The sequence below is a fragment of the Cylas formicarius genome, unplaced genomic scaffold (assembly GCF_029955315.1).
Source record: "Cylas formicarius isolate icCylForm1 unplaced genomic scaffold, icCylForm1.1 PGA_scaffold_1__22_contigs__length_36826433, whole genome shotgun sequence".
NCBI lineage: Eukaryota > Metazoa > Arthropoda > Insecta > Coleoptera > Brentidae > Cylas > Cylas formicarius.
This window is the reverse complement of record NW_026844264.1, coordinates 9,026,286-9,045,526: the sequence shown is the minus strand read 5'-3', so window position 1 is coordinate 9,045,526 and position 19,241 is coordinate 9,026,286. Positions and strand designations below refer to the sequence as shown.

At 38.3% G+C, this 19,241-nt stretch overlaps 1 protein-coding gene across 3 annotated transcripts in view; it reads left to right on the top strand.

The window, feature by feature from the left end:
• Nucleotides 1-19,241, top strand: part of LOC132696604 (E3 ubiquitin-protein ligase lubel-like) — a 31,441-nt gene that overhangs the window by 11,215 nt on the left and 985 nt on the right. For 2 of the 3 annotated variants that reach the window (XM_060661525.1, XM_060661526.1), the window contains exons 10-21: nt 926-1,093; nt 1,299-1,417; nt 3,982-4,182; nt 4,234-4,428; nt 4,547-4,672; nt 7,739-8,002; nt 11,400-11,607; nt 11,657-14,907; nt 15,200-15,397; nt 15,456-15,740; nt 16,095-16,184; nt 16,695-17,200. In XM_060661525.1, coding sequence (XP_060517508.1) covers nt 926-1,093; nt 1,299-1,417; nt 3,982-4,182; nt 4,234-4,428; nt 4,547-4,672; nt 7,739-8,002; nt 11,400-11,607; nt 11,657-14,907; nt 15,200-15,397; nt 15,456-15,740; nt 16,095-16,184; nt 16,695-17,200 — 5,611 coding nt within the window. The remainder of the gene's footprint in view (nt 1-925; nt 1,094-1,298; nt 1,418-3,981; nt 4,183-4,233; nt 4,429-4,546; nt 4,673-7,738; nt 8,003-11,399; nt 11,608-11,656; nt 14,908-15,199; nt 15,398-15,455; nt 15,741-16,094; nt 16,185-16,694; nt 17,201-19,241) is intronic. The other variant, XM_060661527.1, reaches the window with a different exon arrangement.

The following is a 19,241-nucleotide window of genomic DNA, read 5'->3' as shown; positions in this document are numbered from 1 at the left end:
TTTTGGACCCACGTTCATAAAATATGTCCGTCTATTTTGCGAACACCCTGTATATAAGTAAAATAACAATTCCCTTTGAAAATAATAATCATCGATATAATTTTTTTTTATTTTTTTGGAATGCCAACATAATTGATTCAATAATGTCGATTATTAATAATGTTCAGAATTGTCTCTCGTACTCGTTTTCTGGACTAGGTGTCTTATAATTAAATATCATCTAAACTGAGACTATTAATTGTGTTGTGTTAAGTGCGCGCCTAAGCCCCAGTTAAATTTCGGTTGCCAAGATTTTCCAATTTGGAAAAAATCATTTTGTCGATATCTGCATGAGGAAATTAAAGGTTATATTTATGCTAAACTGCAGTGTATTTACACTTTTTTATACATATAAAATAAAAATCATAAAATTTGCAGGGAACTTTTTTTCTGTAATTTTCTATGTTCCGAAGGACTTAATGACCATGAAGAGTTGAATCAGAAATCAGAAAACTAACTCCTTTGATTTTCGCTCCAGAAGTGACGTCATTCATCGGTAATCAGTAGGCAAATTAAAAAAAATGATGCCTAGGAAGGCACACGAAGGCCCCGTACGCAAAAATCACGGAGCAAAATCAGGGGTAAACCAGTGACTGCAAAACTAGCCATTTCAATTCTACGCCAACCTTAATTTTTATAATATAAAGGATACTTATTATCAGATGTGTATTACTTCGAGAATATGAATTTGTGTAAGGCTATTAAATATATCCGAAATTGCTAGTATCATTCAAAGACGCAATGTAAAATTTCAATGACGCGATAAAACCTTGCGTCATTGAAAATATTTTAGATAGACTGAACAACTGAACAATTTTCAGAACAACCCCATGTTGTGTTTTGCATAAATGTCTATCGAATAATCTGCTTATTTTGCGCATAACAGCACTTTTGCCCCAATGTGCGCCGCACCCGGTGGCGGAAGAGGCGGCGCCGGCTAAGAAGAACGCTGGGATGAGCGGCGACAGCGAGACCGAATCGGTGCTCAATCGCCTCGGCAAGGTCAGCGTCGCGACGACAGTGGCGGGCGAGAAAATGGCCGGCCCGAAGACAGGTAGGCCGAGTAGAAAGATATCGTTTTGGCCCGGCACCAAATTCGCTTCCTTCCAGAAAAAGAAATAAAGGAACGATGATCCGCGCGTGTGCCCGCGACCTCCCGGTGTTCGTGTGTGTGTGTGTGTTTTTTCTCGTAACCCCGTCCCTCGTGACTAATAATAACGTTGTGTTGTGTGCGTCTAATTCCGGTCCTGTGCTTACAGACGCGAGTGAGTTAAATGGTGCCTTGTCAATGGGAAATGGTTCCGCGGCGTCGTCGAACGCGCAGAAGACGACGACATCGACGGGAACGTCGCCTCCACCACAGCATATGTCAACCCAGGTATTGCCCACGAACGATATCACAACATGAGAATTTATACCCCTTCCAATTAAATAGTATTAACATAGTGAATTCATTGATAATTCATTGATAAAATGCCTCAAACTGGATAATAAGTAATAAAATTACTTATTCCAGAAAACCCCTCGTCTGGTAGTAAAACAATTATCCCTCAGCAGACAATGGACTACAAAATAACGAACTAATTCGCAAATCGCAAATTTCCTTTCGTTTTAAATTCAATTGCAAAAAAAATGACATCCTGATAATAGTTGCGTCGCTGATAAAGTATAAGTAGAGTTCTCCAAACGATATACCGTTTTTAGGACATAATCCGGTATTTAACTTTGGTAAATGTGTATGAAGGTCTAACCGCAGGTCTACGTCGCTTGGATTTCTCTTTGTAACCCTCAATAAATAAATTCGCAGTTCCAGAATGACGTTCCAAAACCGTACTTCGGTACTTACAAATCCTGAAAGCTGACGGATTTGTGTAGAGTTCCATGGATGAGTTTCCTCGATTATTATTGCAGTAAAAAAAAACATTCTTAATTTATAATATTTATCATAAATATAAAAATATAAATATAAATGAAGCAAACTGGGAAAACATCCATTATAAATTATATACATATATTTTAGAGTCATTATATTAAACTCCTAAATTGGAAATCTGTTTAAGCTTTCTAATGTGTTTTAATATAGGAGATCAAGCTACCTAATGGACAAATTCCGTTTGAAATCGAGCTTAGGAAGATTTATAAAAAGCACACTAATATGAATTAATATAACAGCTTAATCAAAGAAAATTTCACTACTCTTAAAATAAAACAGTCCGCAAGGCACATTTTTTGTCGCCTAACATCTTAAATACGGCCATAGCTTGTGGTAAACGTGCTGTAAAGAATGGTTCCCTTCCGCTTTACAACACGCGGGTCCTAAATTCATTCCGACGTCAAAACCATAAAAGGTTTTAAAAACGGTATATCGTTAGGAGAACTCCACCCGATTATCATTTTACACATGAAATTACAAATATAACGCTATGTCGTTATCGCCAAAGAAAATTATCAAGTTACGCGATGATATATAAAAACTATGAAACAATAACTAATAAACACAATCTGCTCTCGAATTGAACATAAGCTCGTAACTGTCAAACTGCGAATATCTTCAACGTCAACTAACTACCCGTATCCATCCGAATAAAATCTTTTGAATTATCTTTGCGTAAGCCGACTTTCATTTCGGACATAATTATCGAAAAGGCTTTTCTTAATATTCAATACTAATAAAGCCAAGCATACGGTGTGTTTTTGCAGGTTTGGCATATTTAAACACCCTAAGAAGTTCGGTAGGATACGTAACATCCAATTATTTTTCTTCTGAAAGTCAAAAAGTTTGCTATGCAAACCAACCTCCGCACAAGCCTCTTCATTTCCCCCCTGCACTTGGCGCTACTTTCTTTCTAAACAGCAATTTCCATTAACATTTAACAAGATCAAGCCTATTGTGAGAAAATACTGCCGTAAAAATCGCGCACCCAGCGGCCATGGTGGTTTTTGAATGCTACAAGGTCACCTTCTCAATTTTTTTTCATAGTTGCTTTATAAGATTCTGTATTAACGAGATAGGCAAGATATCATATCTCTAGCACCCATATAGTTTTTCCTAATATACTTTAGTTTCATTAAGATTATGAGAAATTAGATCTAATAGGTGTGCATTGAATATTGCACACACACACACAAGTTTATTTTGATAACCAACTTTTTGTAATAAATTATGTAATTTAAGCTTATAACAAAGTCTATAATTACTAAAAAAGCAAGTTTGATTTATATATCAAAATTTGAGAGTTTCGGAAGGAAATTGACTACGCCACTAAATCCTAAGTAAAAAAAACCCTATCCACTAGGCAGTTTTCACCTTTTCCTATAGGTTTGCGCCTAACCGAGATACAAAGAGTGAAAAAAATGCCAACCTTCAACCTGAAAAGGTAGCCTTGGTAGAGTTTGGAAGACACTGTACAAATTGCTTTTTTTATGCATTTTGTTTCTTTTCTTCTTTCTCCCACTACCCCGTGAATTTAAAGCATATTTTGTAAAAATATCGAAAATTATTTTTAAATTTCGGTTTCTGATTCTATCTTGTTCAATTTTCATATTTGAGTTGGGTTTAATGACAGTTCTAATTCTCACTTCTTGGAAATAATTTTGCACTACCCAAGCTAAGTGGGTGGTCCCTTCTCATGCATATTCTTTGGTTTCCGTCATTCTCTGTCCCACCACAGCAGAATGCCACTTGTGGTATCGGTTTCTACAAGTGCTATCGCAGCGGTAGATTCTTCAGGTGAAAAAAATCTCATCTCATAGGCTCGTTATTTCATTTTCCTTTCAAACAATCTCAGATTCGATTTTATTGATAAGGTTCAACCTCAACAACATGAATTTATGGGAATAATGTTTAAATCATTATAAATTTTCATCAATTAGATTTTCTTGTTTCACAATTTTGCTGCGCAGTGTATTTCCAACGTATGGAACAAAAATGTATTTTACCAGACATACGAAGACGTCTTATCTCTTGGCGACAACATTTCGACGAGAAGCCCGAGGTCCGCCAGGGGCGGATCGGTGAGCCGAAACAGCAAGAACAGGGACTTGAAAAGATCGCAGTCGATGCACACCCCATCCTCCAAAAGGGGTTCCGAATGGTCCCTGCATCGATCATCGAGCAGACTGTCGTTCACCACCGATTCGCAAGTAAACGGTCAAATATATTTGTATCTATTCATTTATCTGGTTCGTTTTAAGAGTTTGCCGGGGAGTCGTGAGCCAAGCCCCGCCCCCTACGACTACGACGAGGCGTATTTCGACGGGCCCGCCCATAAAACGGGCAAACAACAAAAGCCGCCGGTGAATCCCAGGATTTCTGCGAGCATCATGGACCTGAGGAAGCCCGAACTTTACTACCAGCGCAGGCCCAGTCAAGATTACAGGAGTTACAGGGTGCTTACACGCGATACGTAGACTTAAGCGCAGTAGTTGAGGCTTTGAGTTTAAATGCTTAGTATTCGCATTGTTGTTGGAGGACTCGAAGTCTGATTAGGGACGTTTCGAATTGCAGGGAGATCAACCGGAGCCTCTAAGTCACCACCAAAGGAGCGAATCTCTGCACCCAGAATATTTAGACACCGTCGAACGAAAGGACTCGTACAAAAACCACGGCTTGGAATTGGTCAAACTGTTGAGAGTGAGTTAAATTTCAATAAACAGTGATTAATTAAACAATTAACTAAGGAACATTAGGTCTAACGAATAAAAATGAAGCATTTACTTAAAGTAAAAGCAAATCTATAAAGGAAAAGAGTGGGTTACGTTACCTATAAATAATATTCTGCTTGCGCTGCATAGCAATCAGCTTCGTCATTTACAGCATTTGCTACACTTAAAAAATTATTTGTTTACTGCACTGGGTGGCCAATTAACAAGAGCTCTATGTCAAAAAGTAATTGTTGCAAAGATATAACTAAAGCGAGAATCCTGGAAATTATTGTTAAATTTCTAGAAATTTAAATGTCGATTTTTGAGAAAGGATTTTATATTACAGATAACTACAAAATTAACATCTTTTTAATTTGGAATAAATTCAATTCAATGTTTCGTAGTAAGGGATAGGGAACGTGATGGGTGGTCCGGACATTTTCCGAAATAAATATCAATAACAACTTAAAAATATTCTGAAATTGCTGACGTTTTGGCAATCATCCTGTTGGCTTCTTCAGAGCTTGACTAAAAATGACTCGCATTCTACATTGTACCTGCTTATATACTGTTTAAGTTGGGTGGAGCTAAAGGATGGGGCGTAAACATTGCCTCTGATGACTATTGGTTGTTTAGAGATTTCTATTGATTATCGGATTTTTCTTTTGTAGGATAACTGATTACATGCAAAAATTTTCGTTTCATCGAATAAGATGTGATGTGCGGTTTCATGATTGTAAATAGTAATATTTATTTCTCGACAAAATAATACAGAAAGTATCAAAAATTAGCCTCATAGTTGCAAAAAAGGAGTTGAAAACAATAACATTGAATATATTGAAAACTTGCAATAAATGCAAGTTTTCAATAGTTGAAAATAAAAAGAGTATATAAGGAAAAACAAAAAACATAACAAAAAAGAAAACAACAAATCCCGCTCTGCTCAGAATCACCTAGTACACACACTCGATCTGGAGAAGGTACTTTCTATAGAGACGCTTAAGTTGATTTTTAGATTGACATATGCAGTGGGTATCACCTTATTAACATGAAGTTTAAAACGAAGATTAATATCGAAATCGAGTCCCAAATTTCTACCAGTGTTCGAGCATTTTATTTCTTCACCGTGAATTTTTATGAGAAAAGTATCTTGAATAATATCACACTGTTTACCAAATATTATTATTGAAGATTTTTTTTGTATTAATTTCTAAATTATAATTATTTGGAAAACTGTATTGATCTTTCTAAATATCCATTTATTAATATTTGTGCCCTATTGTGAGTTGACGAAAAAAATGAAAAGTACAAACAAGATGTTACGTCACAAATATAAATAATATATAGACAGGGTCAAGAATCCATTCTTGTGGAACACCACACGTAATTGGCCCTGTAGATGACAGAGTATCTCAACTCAACATATTAAAGTCTGTTACTGAGATAATTGTAGTATAGTATACTTTTTTAATTACTTTTAATAATACTGGTAATATACTACAAATAGGTCTCATGTCACTAAAATGTAAGATTTAGGAGTTTTTAGGGAGTGGAAATTTCGACACCTCCCACTTCCCCGCAAACACTTTATCTAATAGAGAGGAACTGACAATATCAGTCAGAAAGAGGAGAATTCTAGGACAACTCAAAAGGATCATATTAATATTTAGTTCATCCTCTCCCGATGCAAATATGTATGTATGTATTTCTAACAAAAACTTTTTATTATTCTCTTCATCAACCGTGTAACATTTAAATCGCACTTTAAAATATGTTTTATAATTATTTTGATAATAATCCAAGAGCTGAAGAAGAATTTTGAGGTGACGAGACCGAGAGTATATTACAGTAGCCTGTGGAATAATGACTGAACGCATTTTGGTTAGTTATTAAAAAAGTCCCTTCTTTCTGGGCGGATTAATTTCGACTGCTTGTATCGCGGCTAGAGGGTGGTTTACGTCATCAGAATGGGTGTTTTCAAAAAAATTAATGCAACGATATGAATACCGACATTATTTTGTTCTTATTTCGTTTTCTGAGGTTAATAGGTTCGTCAAGAGAAATCGAGATGCGTTTTTTACTATACCTTTATTCAGCTATATTATTTGCAATAAAAGTGTTATTGATGCATTTAATTTTTTTTTTTTGAGAAATTTTATTTGCAGTGATAATGCAAAGCGCCCTCTAGCGGCGATGAAAGCAATCGAAATAAATAATCCACTGAGGGCAGCGCCGATGGCCTGTGAAGAACCCTTTTCAATGACTGCGTTCAGCCATTGACACTTTACACAAAAAAGAATAAAATTTATCCCAATTTTAAAACGATGTTCATTCAAAAAGGAGAGATTTAAAATTGAAGTATGCGATTACCCCCCTCTCGGCCATTCTAAAAATAATAATAAGATAGGACCTTCTCAATTTGTGCCATTGTCATACAAAAATAATAAAAATAATACCTTACCGAAACTCAAATACAACACAAGTGGCGCGACATGTTCAAGAAAGAGGGTGCAACGAACGCTGCTTTGGACAATTAATTACAACTTAATGCTACTAAAAAATGACTGACTAACCAATGCACGTTTGCTTCGTTGAAACGAAAAAGTAGTTTCTAAACGTGCTACTTTTCGATTCACCATCAGCGCCATAATTTAAACACAGTTCTAGCCCGCCAAACGCGAACTTTGAAACTCAGGTATCTTCAGAAAAAACGAGCATTATCTTCTAAACCCGTGGGAAAACCACATATTTATTCATTCCAAGCAAAGCATTTGCTTATTTTTCAATAGTGCGGCATGTGCTCCAGTTTATCATACATTTGGAAGGATTTGTTTGGCAACCATTAAGTAAAAGCAACTAGTTTGTATTCATTAAAATCTAATCTCGGAGGAAATGATTTTGCATCTTTTATAGTTCATTAAAGTTGTCACCTACGAAATTTTAAAAGTGACACGCCGTATACTTTCCGTATTTGTCAATATGGCGTAAATAAAAAAAATATATATTAAGGTTAAGGAACAATCCAAACACGTGGAATAACAAGTTCAATTTCTAGGAAGCCGAGCAGTACAAGTACACCGCCGACGAGGTCCAGGCAGCGCTACTGCACTGCAAAGACGCGAACCCCATCGAGTGGCTCAAAGAGCACTGGGACGCGACGATAGCGAGCGTTCAAACTTTGGCCACTCAGATGGGACGCGAAGGGCCCATGAACATTGTCGGCACAGTGTCCGAGAAAGAAGCCAGGGACGCCCTTAGACTGCACAAGGGCGATTTCTGGCCCGCGGTGCAGGAGTGTGTCGATCAGAGGCAAAAGAAAGTAAGCAACGCACAAAACACGTAAATGGAATACCACAAAGAATTTTTTTACATACTCTATTGGTTTGGAACCTAGAGCAATAAAACGTTTAAGGGTAGGGCAAACAGATTTACTTTCTTACAATTCTGTATAAAACACTGTCCGAAATGTCAAATCTTGGGTGTCGAGTCCATTGCCCCTTCTTCTTTTTCCCCTTTTCTTATAATTACGATTTAGGATATATTGTGTGTGACCAATATTCTGGTCTTCCACTGCCTTTCCTCATTTTTAAAGCTGGAAATATCAGGTGTACGGTCGTGCTTTTCTTCACAGGGCATTCTATTACTTCTTCAAATGTGAATGTAAACCCCGGAAATCGCAGCCTGTGGACCTTATTTGTTCCTTTTCTCGCTTGTTCGTTACCTTCCTTAACGCCTTAAACTAAATTAACTTAACTTGACCACAGCTATTGTTGTTTTCCATTAGGAACTCAATCATCAGGCATCCTATTGATATCTCTCCCCGCTCTTATTCTAGCTTTGCCTCGTCTTACTAGATCTGGAACATCACGTCCTTTTAATGCCATTATTTCTCATTCAATTCCGATGCAATAGAATGAATTGATTGCAAAGATTTTTGCAACAGAGTAAATTGCAAGTTGACAATAAATGAATCACGTCAAAGACCCGCAATAAGTCAACTACAACTAGAGTGACTTGGTATTAGTATTGGTATTAAGGGGGTGGGGGGCGCGGGCGTCCAAGCACTTAGGCCCGTTGTGCCCCCAGACCGCGCTAGAGGGCGTCCAGAACGTCGAACGACGTATAGAACGTCAGCAACTCCTTTAGCCCAATACCGTGCACTGAGTCCGGATCGATCAGCGCCGTTCCGAAGACTCCAAATCTTGCCCATGTCAAAGCAGGGCACTCGGTGAGCAAATGATACGGCGACTCCTCCCCTTCCATACACTCCGGATCGTCTCCAATGCCTAGCAAGCAAAGATGCCTCCTAAGCCTGCAATGTTATGTGTAGGCCCCTTTTAGTGCTTTACACTCCCTTCTGGTCAGTGCAAGTAGCTCCCTGGTCCGAGGGAGGGCGGGCCTGCCTCATTCCCTGAGCAACCCTCCAGCCCACCACAGCCCGTTCTCTCACCCAGGCTTCGAGAGCTCCCCGCCTCACGCACGGGGCGAGGGACTTATTGCTAAATCTATCGTAATACTATATTGTATTCTTAATGTTACATAAGGATTATTTACATGTTTAGATAGCAGTTTAAGCTATACGGCTCAAGTGCAATTAAGAGTTTTTTAATTTCCCTATTAAACAGTTTATACACATATACACATATACCGGACTCTTTTGAGTGATTTTCAAGCGATGGAAGGTATAATATTTGAATTTCGTGTTATAATTTTCTGTATTTAGTCGCTGTAATAAATTTTTATTTCTGTGAAAGAACATAATTCATTGAAATATGTATACAGCGTATACAGAAGAAAATCTCATTTCTTTAAACATATTTCGACCCGTTCACTCTGATTACCCTTTTCTGACTTATAAAACAGTCTTGAATGGTACTATTTTTCCCCCAAAAGTAACCAATTAGGATGTTCCTGTCATCTGTATAATTTATTATTATTTGTGTGGAAACTTCTTTAACCATGCATATGTATATGTCATTAATGAATTTAATGGGGCTTCCCTGAACTACGCCATGGCTATTAATTCAAACTTTTGATTTTTCATCCTGTCCACTTTGGCTTAGATATCACTTTGTTCAAAGATTTTTATGTATTCCGGCAGCAGACTTATTGGTCTATAGCTGTCCATTTTTCGACGTCACCCTTTTTGTATAACGGTTTAATTAATGCTAATTTTAGTTTAGTTAAGTAGCTTAATACTTTTTTAATTTCTACAATCGACTTTTTAGTAATACTTGCGGGTATTTCATCGACCCGACTGTTATTTTTATTTTTGATATCTGCCGCTAGTTCAAAAATTTCTTCAGGTGTTAATAGATTTAGTATCATAGATTGGTTTTTATATGGAATACTACAGATATATGGTTCCGATTTTAAAATTTCTGGAATCACCGACACTAAGAACTGATTATATTCATTGGCTACTTTTCCGACATTCCCCTCGAGACTTACTTCATTTATGGGATGGCATTTCCCTGTAATCTCTTTGCTGATGACCAACAAATATTTCATTTTATTATCTGTTTGTCATATTTAAGGCTTTATGAGTTTCTAAATAGTTCATCATATTCCTTTTTGGTATTTTTATAAGTATCTTTATATTGTACGTCACGATTACTCAATGTGAATAATAAATCTAGTCGTTTCTTGCAATTTATAATTTCTGGGGTAACGCTTTTTTTCGGTGTAATTTTTTTTACAAGAAAATATTGATCAAACAGTCTTATGTATGTGTCCATGAACTATCGCATTGGTAATTTACACCATTTATGTCTAGGCAATATACATTTTCAAAATTCTCTCTTCCCAAATCGCACAGAAAACTGCATTTGTATTCCTCTAAGAGAATTTTTATACTCTAGGTTTGTAGTCTTAACCTCAAACTCAATGTTCTGTGTTAAATGGTTTGAAATAAAATTTAGTACTCTATTGTCAATACCACAGGAGTAGGTGTATTTACGTTAGTGGTCGTCACAAGATCAAAAGACGTCGCCATTACTACGAATTCAGAGTCTGCTTTAGTTTCTTTAAGGAGTTCTATGCTAAAGTCTCCTATTACAAATATGTGTTATTTTTTTCTTTGAGTATTTTTGACAACATCTTACCTAAAAATCTTTTTATGTCTCCCAATGGTGGTCTATATACCATAACTACTATATTTTTGTCACTCCACTGACATTCATGGCCGCGCATACAAATACTCCACATAGTGATAAACCACACAGTTTTGTCCTGTTTTTGGCTGAAACACTTTAGTTCGTAAAGTTTGCTACTCCTCCATGTTGTCCTTCCTCCCTGCAAATCCATGAGGACAGTTTAAAACCTTTGATTTGAGATATAGAGTTAAAGAGAAAGTCTAGCCATAGTTTAATTACCCCCAAAGGTTTTGCTTATGCTATTGTCATCTCTTCAGATTCAGATTGACCTGTCGGTTACTGCGACCCAAAAGATCTTTTGTGTGTCTTCATAGTTGTAAAGTTTTATCTAGGTTCTTCTTTCTGACAAAACCCCTTCCTATAGCTCGTTGCCTCTGGTTTGGTTACACCCAGCAGAAGAAAACGTATTCATATTGATATAACACCTGTGTTGCCGTTTAATTTTGTTGACACAATCTGCTTGCTATGTCTTTATCCCGTCAAAAATTTCCTATTCCAAGATGCGTCAGCACAATTTATTATCGTGACATAAGCTAAGCGATGAAAATGTTTGTTTCGCAGTATACGGAATTGGCGACGAGAGGCGATTTCAGCCGCGAAGACATCGTGACCGTGCTGACCACAAACCACGGTGACTTAGAGGCAGCTTACAACGAACTGAGCAAAACGCAAATAAAACCATTTCTGATGCGGATCTGGGGTCCGCCGACGGGCACCGAAAACGAGGCAGGTAATGAGGGGGCATCGCTGCAACAACTCAGGGGCGACGGTAAGATTTGCGACAGTGTTGAGCGGCGTAAATGAGTGTTGCCTTGCAGATGTGCTAAGCGACGAAGAGAAACGACAAAAAGTCGATGCGCATGCGGTAAGTGATCATTCGACGGGGGAAAATTTTGACACGCCCCCTCATGTAAGTACCCCTAACCTAGAAAGTAAGCCTGCCTCGAGTGTTAGCAACCAGACCCCTACTCCTGTTGTCGAAGATGACGGTACCGTCTTACTACATGAAGAAAAGCCGACGCCATCAACTCCTAAGATATATGTCGAAAAGAGTAGTACCGTTATAGAAGTCGTCGACAATAATTACCTGATTCCGATATGCGGCGCTGAGGTCGACAAGAGCGACACTCCTGAAACGGAGAGCTCGAGCGAGAGCGACGACTTGCGTCGAGGAGAAAACGACGAGTTCGTCGACGCCACCGATGACGTCTCGTTGCTCGCTCAAAACGTAGCCGTTCTGGCCCAGAGTCCGCCCAGAAAAGTAAGCGTCAGCACTTTGAATATACAACTGGTGAGTTCGCCCGCTGTAAGCTCGTTGGTCATCGACGATTTGAAGGAAAGCAGAGCTGAAATTATTTTGAAATCCAATAAGTCTGCCAAAGAGGCTGATAAAGTTCCCGAGACGCAAAAGGTGAAACGCGACGGAGAGCTTGTTAATCCTAAAAACTATCAAGAGATTGTAATCCACCAGAAAAGTGAAGGGGGGCTAAAGCAAAACGACATAAACTCTTACGGAGCGGAAGAAAAAAACCAAGAGGAAAATAATAATGAATGGAGTGTGGCACCGGAAACTGAGAACAGCAAAACGATTGACGAAAATAAGACAGAAATAAATGAAAGTGATGGTCCTAACACTAATAAACAATCGCCAAATAAAGAAGCACCAAAAGGACTCGTAGATGAATCGGGCGATCAAAATACTGACCCTGTTACTCAACAAGTACTTGAAGCGCCACCACTTACTGGAAAGGGCTACACGGGAGTCCCAGAAGGAGTACAAGAAACATTGTCTCAGGCAGTTTCACCAAAAAATAATCTTAAAGAAGTAGAAGTAACGGGGTTCGAAGATGAAAATAGTGAAAGTAAAACTAGCAATAAATCGTCAGTGGCCGAGAAAGCCACTCACGATGAATCAGGCGGTCGGGAAAACGAGCCAGCACCTAAAAAAGACACAGTGAACGATATATCACCAATTACTGCAAAGTACCACACGGGAGACCAAAAAGAAAATAAAGTTATCGATGAGCAAAAAACGTCTCAAACACCTCAGCAAATTGAAAACAGTGCAGCAGAAGCAAAAATCACTAAAATAACAATAAGCCAAAAAGGCGGACAGTACGAGAAAACAGCTAATATTATTGAACAATCCCCCTTCATTAACAGATTGCAAAAGATAACTGATGATTTAAAAAAAAATGATAGATTGTCGACATCGGAAAAGGCAGCGAAAGAGATACTCAATGAGCCCGTACCTGAAAAAGAGTTAACAACATCGATAGAATCACCAACTACTGGAGACCACGCCGTAGTACAAGTAGACTATAATGGTCTTAATAGTCAGGAAACATTGTCTCAAGTAGTTCAACAAATTAAGGATAACTCAGCACAGGCCTTTGAAAAAGCAGGGAGTACTAAAGGCGCACACTCAATTAATAGCCTCCAAGATATATCAACAGCCACTGTAACAGAAACTCTCCACGAATTAGCCGATCGGACAAATGAAGCAGTACCTGAAGGAGAGGCGATAATATCGTCAACTATTAGAAAGCCAGACGCGGTAATCCAACAAGAGAATAAAGAACCCAATGGACAAGAAATATCGAGTCAGGCAGTTCAGAAAATAGGCGACACTGAAGCTCATGTTGAAAAAGCAAATGCCACTAAAATAACTGCCATTCGAAAACCCACGGACATTTCGGGTACTGAACAGGAAAATGAAAAAAACGATGTAAGCAACACGGAACAATTAAATACACCTATTGGAGAAGGTAATACAAGTGCAGGAACAATTTCCTCAGAAACTATCGCGGGTCAATCGAAGACATCCAGTGAACAACAGCAGCAAAACCCAAACATTGAAGATGTGCCTTCAATTTGTCGAATTATCTCAGAAGAAGTAATCTCTCTTACAGCAGCCCCAAATGAGGCCACAACTCCCACAACAATGGAGTTCCAACGAAATGTTAAAAATTTGCCTCCCAGCGGACCCACATCGAAAAAGAAGCAAAAAAAATCCCCTCGAAGGATAAGAAAGAAGTTAGACAAAAAAAGATCGGCATCTAGCACGACGGAATCAAGCAGCGATACCCCCGAAAGCGCAGATAAAGTAGCCGATACAAGCGAACCACAGTATTTACAAGTCGACGAAATAAAACCGAAGCTGATCAGAAAAAAACCCGTGAAAAAAACCGACAGTCAAAAATACACCAAGTACAAAAATGTGGTGCCCAAAGGAGAACCACCGCCATCGCCTATAGAGGAAAAGGAGGAAAGTGGTTTAGACAACACCACGACTCAGGCTGGTGGTCCGGGAAAGGACTTGAACAAGGAGCCTAGTAAGTCTATGAGTGAAAGTTCATCGTCATTTGAAGTGAATAACGAGGAGAAACCAGTGAGTACCACGAAAATCCAAATACCACAGGATAACCAGACTGCGGTCAAAAAAAGACCGTCCAAAATACCAATTATTTCGCGACAACGATCCGTCTCTTCCGAGCCCAAGTCCCCGAATACCAGCGGGAGTAAAATACCCATTAAGTTGCCCAGTCCGCCCGCTAAATCCAAAAATATGGAACCGCTAAAGTTGCCGAAAGATATACCTAGCGGTATGACATCGGCAGATGTCGCAACAAAACCTCCAACGAAAGTGACTAGGAAGATTAGTCTACCATCATTTAAAACTTCTTTCGAATCAAACGCCAGTTCTAAGAAAATGTCCTACACAAAGTCGCTGGACAATGACAGCGAGTCATCCGTGTCCGACAGCAATATTGAAGATTTGTTAGATCCCAGTACCGACGATGATTTCGATGACTTCGAGGAGTACGAGGAAATCATATCGGACACAGGACAATTTGAGAATTTTGCAGAGAAAAGTTTAAATCTCGATGTGGATAGGTTAAAATGGGACAGCGGTGTACGCAAGAACTATAGCATCGAGGAAACGTGCGAAAGCGAGGAGTACAGTTCCGAAGAAGAACAGGAACTGGACGAGACCGAAGATGACTACAGTAAAAGTGATTTAGGAGCTGTGGATGTCAAAGATCTTACCGAAATTGAAAAGATGGAGGTAAGAAAAGACTTCTAAGCTGCCAGGTGGCTGGGGTTGTCGCTAGTTCAGTAGTACATATCTCAATCAATTTAATTTTAACTCGTACAAAACGTACAAGGTCCTGAGTACAATATTTTAAGTTCTACGGGAAACCCGAAACTTTTACTTATTGCTTTGTTTGAGTAAAGAGTCAGATAAATCAAAACATCAGCGGAATTGTTTATTTAAATTTGAAACATTTGTTGGGGTTTCCACGAATTCAGAAGTGGGATAATGACGGTTAAATTCTAATTGATTGACGCTTCCACAGCGCCAAGCTAGAAGATTACTGGCTGAAGGTGAGGTGAAGAACTACCAACAAGCAGAACTAGCTGTAAGCCTAATTGCTTTGAAGTTTTCGGCCGACGAAGCTCTCGAAGCGGTAAAAGACTGCAACAATTTGGACGCCGCGATCGCCTTCCTGAGGCAAGACTGCGAATTGTGCGCAGGAAAATATCCCATGAACCAAGTAAACGACTACCACTGCTACTCCAGACTGAAGGAAACGGTATATTGTTTTTGCACAGATCGTGTCCATGCTGAAGTGCGTTCACAAGTGCTGTCAGGAATGCGCAAAAAACTACTTCACGGTACAGATTATGGATAGAAGCATCATGGACTGCAATTGCCCGTTCTGCAAACAACCGGATCTCGGTTCCGGTGTCATTTCTGGGGACGAAATATCCGATTACTTCGCAAACCTGGATATTCTACTGAAGGCTATACTGGACCCTCTTGTACACGAGCTCTTCCAGCAAAAGTTGAGGGACAGGACGCTGATGCAAGATCCGAATTTCAAGTGGTGCGTTCAGGTGAGAATTATTAATCGATATAAGGAGAAAGTTAGCGGAAGATTGGTAGTTTTTATCATCCGATTTGACATAGTTGTAAAAATAAAATTGATTTTACCATCAAAAGGAATATGTACATCCATCTACATACAAACAAATATGCTTTTTCAATTTTCTAACCTCTAAATAAAGCCAACAGTCTCTGTTACTTACCGCTTTAAGTAATTACTAAATTTTCTTTTAAAGAATATTTTAAAAACTAACATACACAGACACAAGACAAGTACAAAATGTCGCTTGTGTTTCAAAATCGAATTTCTAATCAACAATATCGACATTTGAAGTACTCGTACCCGTTGATTCGAATTTTTCCAGTGTTCATCCGGATTCATCGCCCATCCGAGACAGAAGAGGCTCATATGTCCAGACTGCAAGTCCGTCACTTGCGCAAACTGCCGAAGACCGGTAAGATATCAACGACACGCACTGACTAATTACTTAATGAATTTAGACCGTAACCTAGACTACCATTGCTGGCCTTACCGTTCTTTATTTACTTCGAAAAACAAATTTGTTTAGAGCAACTAAATACTTAATGCATTGCTGTTTTAAATTTAACAGCCAACATGCTCAGTAAAATTCACTAAGTAGAAACTAAGAATGGAGTCTCGCCATGACGGAGATTAATATGCATTAAAGTATTGGAAATTTTCAAACTCACCGAGCCCGGCTCCTAACTTTGTAAAAAGAAACCCATTAGAAAATGACAAACTGCGTCCGCCAAGATTAAAAATTTATTTGGTAAATTTTTAACCCTTGATATAGGACGCGTACAGGACATGTCAGCCCAAATTGCAGGCCGATTGCGTCCAAAATCGGAGCGGTAAATTTTTTGCAATCTAATGGAAGTCTAGATTTGTTCAATCCATGCATGTGAACTACGTCACTAGTACAAAAACACAAATATTTTTTCAGTGGGAAAAACAACACGAAGGTATCACTTGTGAGAAATTCGCCGAATGGAAAGACGCGAACGATCCAGAAAACCAGGCCACGGCCGTGGCTAAGCACTTGGCCGAAAACGGACTAGACTGTCCCAAGTGCAAATTCAGATATTCTTTGGCAAAGGGCGGTTGCATGCACTTCACCTGCACCCAGTGCAAGTACGAGTTCTGCTACGGCTGCGGCAAACCTTTCATGATGGGCGCCAAGTGCGGCTTGAGTCAATACTGCGCGAAGCTCGGTCTCCACGCCCACCATCCGCGGAACTGCTTGTTCTATTTGAGGGATAAGGAGCCGCAGGAGTTGCAGAAGTTGCTGCGGGACCACAAAGTTCCTTACGACACGGAGGCCAGTGCAGGCGACAAACCCAGCGGGACCGTTATCAAGTGTTTGGTACCGTTGCAAAGGGAAACGCCCACTCGCTTGGTGGATACCATATGCAATAATGAAGTGCTGGCGGGACACGCGGGCCTTTGCAGGTAAATACTGTACCATATAGCCAGGCACGCAGTATACGTCATATTTCTGAAACTTTGCAGGCCCGTTATTAAGTCGCTCTATTTATACAGGGTATCACTGAAATCGCGTCATATATTTTAAGGAATGAATCTCTTGGTGGAAGGAGAGCTGGCGCAAATATAGGGTTCCCAATTATTTTTTGATACAAACATTGCTGATCTTATTAATTCAAACCCCAAAAAATATTTTTTTTAGTAGTGTTAACTAGATTTTGGCACCAATAACACATAACGGTTCCCGGTCAGTTGTTAGGACAAACGGAGGTATAAATATTGCTAATATCATAAATTAAAACTACAAGAAATAGTCTAATCCCCTACCTACTAAGGAAAAAATTTAAACAGTATTATAAATGCTTGACAAAGTCATTTTTAAATATAACTAATATTATAGCTTTTAATTACCACCTGGCTCAGGTAGTATTAAGAGGATGTGACACTTTTGAAGATTTGGGTGTAACGTGAGACAAAAGGCTGCCCTTTAGAAGCCACATTGATCAAGCCCGTGTTGATGCACCAAAAATGATAGCTTTTTTAGTAAGAAATTTTACAGATTTTGCGCGTATGCTTTAAAATTGTAATACTTTAGTTATATACTATATTAGAATATAGTAACCAACTTTTTGCACTTTCATTTTACTCTCCTTAAATTGTTTCTCTCCATTTAGGAGACTGCCACAGAAGACCATTCACTTCAGTTTAAAAATAGATTTTTGTTACAGTGAATATGATGTAATAATGTGCTTCTAATATCACTTCACTGGAGAAAATATAATTGAATAATAGTTATATTTATATGCTATAACCCAGTCGTTAGTTCACTATATTCAAGAATACCGAAAAAAGTTTATTATGCAATAATTTATTATTAATCATTCCGCAAGCGTATCAAATAACATCTTCAGTTAATGTTTTATCATGATTTTCTCTTCACTAGGTTAGAAAACTTTCAGTTCATTGTAGACTGAACTGCATTAACACTATGTTGTGGGAAAAATAGTAGAACAGTGTTGTTGATAATCCCAAAACAAGCTCTGATTAATAATAATCTGTATTATACATTAAAATTTGGGGCAAGTCACATATATAAGTATACACAAACTTTGATATAAAATGAACAGATGACACTTAAGTCAGTACCCTCAGATTGACAGAGGTTGATCCATTTATTCTGCAACTGTTTGGAAACAGTTAAATGTGGTGTACGTTAGGCTTTTTGTTCCTGGCTTGAGTTTGTTATGCCGCAAAGTAATAAGTTCATTAATAGAGGTAATCAGCCTGTACATGCGAGAAACAATTAAGTCAGCGGATTTAGTACCATATTAATGATCCTACAAATAAGTGGGGAGTAAGTTATTTACTAAGTTTAATGAAATTGTAATATTTTTATATACGTAACCACAGAGCGTTGAATTTTATTCGTTAGGTAGATTTAAACTAATACAACTCACTATCCCGTCAGGTATGTAATAAGGTCAAGGTCGGATTAATGTTTCTTTATTATTTCCTATTCTTGTAATTTAGTGTATCCTCTTATTTGATAGTTTTGTGACTATTCAATAAAATATCACTGTTCATTTGTTAGGGTGTTTATGGTTTTATAAATATACAGTGAGAAAGGACAACATTAAGTGTTATTTGGAATGGATGCATTACAAAATTATATCAGGTAAGTCGTAAACCCGCGTGTCTTGTTTATCGTCCAATAGCATTATCTAAGATTAGTGTTAATTAATTAAAATTACCTGAGTCATAACAATACACTTTAACAGTATCATTAGGATCCTACCAGATAAATATCCTAAATAATTTTAATTGGATCAAACAAAATATCGATTTTGTATCAGGCTGGGCTCCAGATTCAGTAATTAAATTATATGATGTCAGTAAAATCACACCTTGTATATACATTAAGTAGCACTCCAATGACTTAAAATGCGGGCGTGCATTGCTGCGTGGCTTAAACGAGCGACAAACATGTCTTTTAAAATGAAGTTCGGGT